The sequence below is a fragment of the Manihot esculenta genome, chromosome 8 (assembly GCF_001659605.2).
Source record: "Manihot esculenta cultivar AM560-2 chromosome 8, M.esculenta_v8, whole genome shotgun sequence".
Lineage (NCBI taxonomy): Eukaryota > Viridiplantae > Streptophyta > Magnoliopsida > Malpighiales > Euphorbiaceae > Manihot > Manihot esculenta.
Genome location: NC_035168.2, coordinates 28948500 through 28956934, shown reverse-complemented (window position 1 = coordinate 28956934; position 8435 = coordinate 28948500). Strand labels below are relative to the sequence as shown.

At 42.3% G+C, this 8435-nt stretch overlaps 2 protein-coding genes across 2 annotated transcripts; both read right to left on the bottom strand.

The window, feature by feature from the left end:
• Positions 1-1734: 1734 nt before the first annotated feature.
• On the bottom strand, positions 1735-3018 carry LOC110621498. The gene has a single exon (XM_021765777.1). It carries the CDS (start codon positions 3016-3018, stop codon positions 1735-1737), a length of 1284 nt encoding a protein of 427 aa, XP_021621469.1.
• A 145-nt stretch (positions 3019-3163) lies between these two features.
• Positions 3164-3997, bottom strand: LOC110621497 (protein ENL-like). Its single transcript, XM_021765776.1, has one exon. It carries the CDS (start codon positions 3995-3997, stop codon positions 3164-3166), a length of 834 nt encoding a protein of 277 aa, XP_021621468.1.
• Between the last annotated feature and the right edge of the window lie 4438 nt (positions 3998-8435).

The window sequence follows — 8435 nt, the reverse complement described above, 5'->3', positions numbered from 1 at the left end:
GCCGGGTATTACACATGTAATAAATACTGAGGAAGTAAAGGGGCAATCCGAGGAAAATCTAATGGCACGAAGCAGATAAAACCTCACCTCCAGTCCCTGTCAATACATAACAAAAGGCAGAAAGACGAGCCCTGCTCATCATCGCGAAAGGTACATGATCTGACTTATTATTACTTAGCAAAGGATGTGCGCTTGAGCTCACATTAATAAACCTCAGCTCCTGGAGGTAGAAGATCGGGATCCCCAAGATCTCCCGGATACAAGACCAGGATCCCCAAGATCTCCTGGCATTAGAAGACCTCCTTGAGACGTAGAGACCTCCTGGAGGTAGAAGACCGGGATCCCCAAGATCTCTCGAATACAAGACCAGGATCCCCAAGATCTCCTGGCATTAGAAGACCTCCTTGAGACATAGAGACCTCCTGGAGGTAGAAGACCGGGATCCCCAAAATCTCTTGGATACAAGACCAGGATCCCCAAGATCTCCTGGCATTAGAAGACCTCCTTGAGACATAGAGACCTCCTGGAGGTAGAAGACTGGGATCCCCAAGATCTCCCGAATACAAGATCGAGATCCCCAAGATCTCCTAGCATTAGAAGACCTCCTTGAGACATAGAGACCTCCTGGAGGTAGAAGACCGGGATCCCCAAGATCTCCCGAATTCAGTACCAGAATCCCCCAGATCTCCTGGCAAAAAATGGCCGGCGAGATCTAAAAGGTCTCCCCGGAGTAAAAACGGCCGGCAGAATATAAAAGATTTTCCAAGAGCAAAAACAGCCAAGACCCCTGAAACACAGCCCGTATGAGGCGCGACAACAAAGCAAGAAATGAAGTCTGACTTCACAAATGAGGAAAACAAAATTCCAAACTCCTGAGCCCGTAACACAGATAGCATCACAAATAATAGGCATACAAACCTAAGCAAAGAACGAAAATTCGGGCTCCATATCCGCTAAATAGACGGACTCACGACAAAAGCGAAAACCTTTCTTGCAGCTCGGATTAACTTACAGTAAGCAAAACATTTAGCAAAGGCGACCCTAGAGAGGAAAACGACAAAAGCCAAACTCCCCATCCCAGTGGAGCACGCAGATTAAATTGCACCGACTGACAAAGGATCACCTCGAGGAGGACCAGACATCCGAGCTCACAACCAGAAAGAGAAGTAAAATCGCCTAAAAAGAAGCCGTGCAGGTACAAATGAAGTATAGGGATTTACCCCCTCACTATTCATGTAATAAATACTGAGGAAGTAAAGGGGCAATCCGAGGAAAATCTAATGGCACGAAGCAGATAAAACCTCAGCTCCAGTCCCTGTCAAGACAGAACTAAAGGCAGAAAGATGAGCCCTGCTCATCATCGCGAAAGGTACATGATCTGACTTATTATTACTCAGCAAAGGCTGTGCGCCCGAGCTCACATTAATAAAGTAACGAGGATAAAAAGTTGTAAGTTGAAAGCCTTGATCACTGTTAAAAACAGAGCTCACGGGTACAGTTAGTCCAGCCCGGAAAGAGCTTACGGATAAAAATGCCTTAGTGAAACAAATAAATCTATAGGTCAAAAGTTTACAGCGGATTCCTTAGGAATATTTCGAAGCACATAGTTTAAGTGTTTCATTCTTGATAAGCAGAGATAAGTTCAAGTATGAATGAAAAACAAGAAGTAGTCCAAATAAGTGAAAGTAAAAATTCATTAAAAAGAAAAAATATATGACAGTCTATTCTAATCACCTACTCTGATGAAGGAAAAACTGTCCTTAAAGGACTTACATGTCTAGGCATATTATCATCCATATTTACATCATTATCATTTACACTATTTACATTACTATCTACGGGAGGACTGCCATCCTCTTGTTCAGACCCCCCAGTACCTACAAAAGGCACCATTTCCTGCCCCTGAGGCCCAACGCCTTCTTTTCCCAGCTCTGCATCCTTGTCCTGGGGCTCGGCGTCGTCCTCCTCGAGGTCGAGGACCTCCACATCTTCCGCATCCAGCTCAGTGTTTGCCTCAGAAGGCCCAACCGCAGTACGAGAAGCCCCTTTGGGCAAGGGTCTGTCGTCCTCCCCATAAACCACTTCTTCGCCATCAGAATCCTCCTCTTTAGCTCGAAGTTCAGTCAATGGGGTGGACGGGTTATGCCTGGCCTCCCTTAAGCCTCGATTAAAACCCGAGACGAACATACGGAAGCCCTTATTCCATATGGCCTTCTTCATCACTTTAGAACCCTTATATTCCACAAGTCGCCTCTCGCAGGCCTCAGCCACCTCAGTTTTGAACTCAGAAGAGTCCTTATAATTCTGAAGACGAGCTTCACAGGCCTGCTGGATCTCATTCTTCAGCTCGGGGGACTCCTTATACTCCCTCAGACGCTTCTCGACCTCAAGTTGGACCCTATCCTCGGCTAATTTGGCCTCGTCAAGCAGGGCTGAGCACCTCATCTCCAGAGTTTGGACTTGTTGGCAGAGTTGCTGATTCTGAAGTTTGGACTTCTCTGTCGCCAAAGTCAAGCTCTTAATGCTATCAGCTTGCTTACTCAGCTCATGCTTCAGGACCACCACCCGAGCTACGGCCTCACCCTTTTGAGCCAACACAGCATCAAATTTTACCTTCAGCTGCTCATACTGGCGCTGGACCTCCTCCTTTTGGCTCACGGCCTCATCCCTCTCACGCAAAGCATCCACTATGGAGGATAGCTGCTTCAGAACCTCCTCACAACGAACCTCTGCTGCAGCTGCCCTCTCGTCAGACTCTTTAAGAACCTTTCGAGCGTGAGACAACTCTGCTTCTAGGGACTGGGCATGCTTTTGCACCCTAGCTGCCTCTTCCTCAGCCTTCTTACGGGCCTCCAAGGCCGCGTGCAAGTCAAACTGGAGGGACCTGTAGTCCTCCTCGACAGCGGCGAGATTACCCCGGGCATCACTGGTCGCGGATAAATTCTCCTCAAGGCGTGCCTCTTCGACACGACGGTTCACAGAGTCCCTGAGAGCGTGGTCCCGAGCATCTATCTGCATGAATAGGCCAGTGACCTAATAAAAGGGAAGACAAGTAAGGCTAGGGGGTAAGGAAAGGCAGAAACAAATTAAGAACAGAAAAGAATCGAGCAAGACTCACCATCAGGAGCATCTCCCTAGCAATATTCCCCAGCTGCTCTCTAGACTAAGCCCGGAAGGCCACCTGCTTTTGAGTAGAACTAGCCAGATGGCTAGAGAGAGCCAACAAATGAGGATTTGAAGCCTGTGTAACTCCACCGAACATTCGCTCCCAGATTATTTTAGCGACCACGGTCGCTGGAGACTGATGGGTGATGTCCTCTGCATTCAGGATATCATTGTCTAGAGTAGAAAGCAGGGGCACCACCGAGGTCTTCTTCTTCTCGAGCGGAGGCAGGGCAGGGGCAGCACTTCCGGAGGCTCGGGGTTTCTTAGCAACAGGGGCAGGAGCGTCAGAGGGAGCAGGGCGCTTACTCCCGACCTCCTTGGCCGTGCCCCGAGAAACAATTGTTGTCTCCCTTCGAGGAGGAGCCCCCTCCGCGGGCTCAGATTCAGCCTCCTTCGTAAGGACGACCCCAGAAGAGATTTCTTGGGCATTTTGACCTTCTGGGTCGACTTCATTCGTGTCCCTAAGCCCCCCTTCGTCGGCGGGGGCAACCTCCAAAAGCCCCGCGGAGACGTCAGCAAAAGACTGAAGGTCATCTGTCCGCATGAGCTCAGAGTCCTTAGCTGATTGGGCAGCAATCTTCGGATCCTCCTTCGCTTTTGCACCAGAAGCCCGCGGAGACTTAGAGGCTTCAGAAAACTTGGAAGCCGAGCTCGACCTGCCGCGGCTAGATGGTCTGGCAGATTTAACTCCCCGGGTGCTCGGTTTGGGAGCTCGGGAGGAAGGCGGAGCAAGAGGCTTACCCACCGTTCTAGTAGAAATAGTCTTGGCCACCTCCTCGGTAGCCTCTTTCACCGATCGCCCAGACCAGAGGGCATCCAGCGCCGCGTTCATGCTCTCACGGGATAGTATGAGGTTCTTCGGAGGCTTGATCTATTCCATCTTCACGACGGAAGCTGCAAAAGTCTGAAATTAATACAAAATATGGCAACTTGCCACAAAAATCACAAGGACAAAACAACACAGCTAGATGAAGTAAAATACCCGCGTCTCTAATATCACGGAGATTAGACACAAACATACATTTCTCGACATCATACTTCTTTTCAATAGAAGTCAGTCGAATATACCCGACTTGTTCGGTAAGGCTCAGCTGGGACAGGTCATTGCAGTTCAGTGAAACATCTTCCCAGGAGAGTTCTAGGTCCCAGATGAGCCCGGACTCCTTCTTGAGCTCCACTATTGCAAAGGCCTCCATCCAGCCCTTTATTGAGTCTTTATGACCCGAAAAGATTGAAAGTCCTCCTCGAGGGGAAAAATAATAAAAACCCTGGCTTACTCTGACTAATCGAAAAAAGGAGACAAACAAATGCACCGTGGGCGTGAACCCCCAGCTCAGACATACAGATTCAAAGGAGGACATGAACAAAATGGAATTGGGAACTAACATCCGAGGAGTTATCCTAAAGTACCGGAAGACCTCGGTAAAGAAAGGAGAAAAGGGGAAAGTTAAGCCAAACTCACTTTGTTTGGCAAAAAAGACCAGGCTAAGATCCTTTTGGGGATCGATTAGGTCAGAGGGAGGAGGGTCAGGAAGAACGATCCTCTCGTTCGGATAGGGGGCCCGAATATGAAAGAGAGGGGTATCTAAATACTCCCTAGAAAAGAAATTTTTCAGGACGGACGGAGTGACTGTAGACTCTATTCTAAGAACTTCGGGAAGTTTTGAGCTATCCATGAAAAGACAAAGAGAAGAGCGTACCTTGCGAGAAGCCGGGGCAGGAGGACGATATAGGTAAATCGCGCAGAAGAGCGGAAGAAAGCAAAGATGTTGAGAAGATAGGGAGAATTCAAAACGTGAAACAGTAATGAGACGAAAAGTGGTTCTGAACAGTTTTGTCCTGGGGCGGCGCGATCATTATTACTCTCGATATTTACCCCCTCGCCAGTTGAGTAATAACTGACGAAAAGGTAAAGGGGCAATTGATGACCGCTTGACTTCTCCACCCCGGTCAGGGGCTCAGCCTATGATCACGGATCATCGTCCGAAGGCCCATACGTCTTCTGCGCCAACAGGTCCAGCTCTCTTGAGCCTTGATACTGGGCCCATATGGATTTCTCAACCAGGCCGGCCCAGCCCTCACTGCTTCTCAGGCTGATCCCCCCTGGGCTCAGTCTTATTCCTATCTCCCGGCCCAGCCCGGAATCGGGAAGAAGACCCCTCCATCAGCCTTGTGGACCCATCCACACACGCACGGAGGGAATCAGGGGCCGTTACGCATGAGACAGGTACCTGATATTCTCGTACAATCGTATCAGTATGGCAGAAACAGGTGGTCCAATGAGAACCAGGCCGTTGCACGTCACTGGCAGACAATGAAAACAGATAAAAGGAGAATTACCCTCCCCTAAGTTTTCAAGTTTTTCAATATTCCTAAAACCTCTGTAAAACCCTATTTTTCTGGATCTCATATCATTAAAACCTATCTCATCTTTAAATTTTAGTTTTATATATATCTACTATTGCAGTGGATGAATCCTATTCTACCAACTGTTTTCTACACACTTTGTGGTATTTATGAGAGATAATGATTATAAATATTCATTTTTTTTAATGTTGAGATTTGCAAACGATTTTTTCCACTTGGTAAGATTATGTTTGCTATTTGATGTTGAGACTTGCAGAGATACTCTATTAGGACTAATCATTAGAAGCATCTCTTTTATTTAATATTTAAATCTATAAGGATGTACTCCAAATAATTAATCTACTCAAGTTTCCATTTATTTCATTTTTAATACTTAGATATGCTAGGATACTCTACTCTTTACATAGACTGCTACATGTTGGTGTTGAGATATGTAACAATTTTCTTCAAATTTTCTACTCCATTTTCTGACTAATCATTAATGAGTAATATTGTGTTTCCTCTTTAATGCTTAGATCTCTTGGATACCCTACTCTTTCCTTTATTTAATGTTAAAATCTATAATAATCTTCTCCAAATATTTTATTCTAGTTTCTGACTAATCATTAAAGAGTAGTATTGGGTTTCCTTATAAAAATTCATTTTCTTTAATGCTGAGATTTGCAAATGATTTTCTCCACTTGGTAAGATTGTGTTTGCTATTTAATATTGAGACTTGCAGAGATACTCTATTAGGACTAATTATTAGAAGTATCTCTTTTATTTAATGTTGAAATTTGTAAGGATTTTCTTCAGATAATGAGTAATATTGTGTTTCCTCTTTAATGCTCAGATCTCTTGGATACTCTACTCTTTCCTTTATTTAATGTTAAAATCTGTAATAATCTTCTTCAAATATTTTATTCTAGTTTCTGACTAATCATTAATGAGTAGTAATGGGTTTCCTTATAAAAATTCATTTTCTTTAATGCTAAGATTTGCAAACAATTTTCTGCACTTGGTAAGATTGTATTTGCTATTTAATGTTGAGACTTGCCGAGATACTCTATCAGGACTAATTATTAGAAGCATCTATTTTATTTAATGTTGAATCTGTAAGGCTTTTCTCCAGATAATCTACTCAAGTTTCCGTCTGTTTTCTTTTTAATGCCCAGATATGTTAGGATACCCTACCCTCTGCATAGGCTGCCACATGTTGGTGTTGAGATATGTGACAATTTTCTCCAAATATTCTATTCCAGTTTCTGACTAATCATTAATGATTAATATTATATTTCCTCTTTAATGCCTAGATCTCTTGGATACCCTCACTTTCCTTTATTTAATGTTAAAATCTATAACAATCTTCTCCAAATATTCTACTCCAGACTAATCATTAATGAGTAGTAGTAGGTTTCCTCTTTAATGCTCACCTGCTAGGATACCCTACTCTTTGCTATCAACTCAATCTTAAAGGAACTGGTCATTTACTCAGCATGCTCTCTTTAATGTATCACATTTCCATAACTAGTAGCTCCTTTTAAGTTTCTATAAATAGTTGCACTTTCTATAGTTGTTGATAACTTTCTTTGCATATTCTGTGCTTCATGTGCTCTTTTATTACGAATTCTGTATTTAGCTTTTCAATTATTTATTTCAGCATCCACCATAATGGGTACTTGATTTCTTTTATGGTCATTTTATGCATTTTTTATAAGTTGATACTTTCTCTGTGTTCATTTTGCTTATACTTATTTGGATCTCTCTTATATGTTTTGTTAGAAATGCATATTAGAATTTATCTTCAAAGCATGCTATCACAACTACTCGAGTATTTTGGCATGCTAGAAGCTTGCTATCATGTGCAGCCTTCTGAAAATGGTGTTTTCTTTGTAAAAGTTATTTTCCCACATGTCAACGCTGATGGTAGTATATTTATTTCAGAACGAACTGAAATTAGCATGCAAAATATAGATGATGCAAAGTAGCATGCAACTTCTCAAGCTATTGACTATTTAAAGATTATTTATGGGTTTGAATTGGAAGACTACAACTACAAAAAATGACCATGTATAAATCCAGTTTTTCCTAAGCATTAGTTAAGCTAAATGCTAGACTCACCATTGATCTAATAGAATTTTATGCCCTGAAGCAAATCCATATAGCTTTACAAATAAAATACAAAAATATGAAAAGATCTTACCTGTCTACTATCCAAAATGTTTAGGAGATTTAAATTTTTTATTAACAATACAATTGTTGATGCTAGTAGCTCTTGAAAAAAAATTGAGCTCTTCTTTATTGGCAGACTAAGTTATTATATTAAGACCATCCTTTGTGTCTTTAAATTAATTTTTTAATTTTTGTGAAACTTTATATTACTGCTTACTATTAAACTATACATAACTTTATATATATATATTTTAAAATTAATTTAAAATTTAACTATATACAATATTATTTAAAAATATCATTTTATTCGTAAAAAAATTCACTTCTTTTGCTTCATATTTAAGTTAATTTATGCTCATGCTTACTGAAATTCGCCTCAGCATGGCGCGGATTTAAGACTCGTATTCAATGATATCTGTGTTTGTTTACACAGTATTTTTTATGCCATCAATAACTTGCTTGTTCCTTTCTCTGCTCAACATTCAATGAAATCAACATGGCCAGGCTTTCTTCATCTTTGGATTGAATTGGCTATGTGCCACCTCTCATTTCCATTTAAGCTGGCATGCCCTTGTTTGCATATGTACGCATACTTCTTCATCACTTGCTTTTTTCTTTCTTTTTTAATGATGAGATAGTTACTAATTGTTGTATTTACCTTTATGGCATGAAAATTTATTTGCAGAAAGGGGGCGGCATTACCCAACTCCAACTTCAAGAAAATTATTGTGACTGATAAATGGCCTCTCTGC

Bases quoted from the DNA above. Each gene is read 5' to 3' on its own strand.
- LOC110621498 (XM_021765777.1), bottom strand. From the start codon at position 3,018: ATGCAGATAGATGCTCGGGACCACGCTCTCAGGGACTCTGTGAACCGT.
- LOC110621497 (XM_021765776.1), bottom strand. From the start codon at position 3,997: ATGAACGCGGCGCTGGATGCCCTCTGGTCTGGGCGATCGGTGAAAGAG.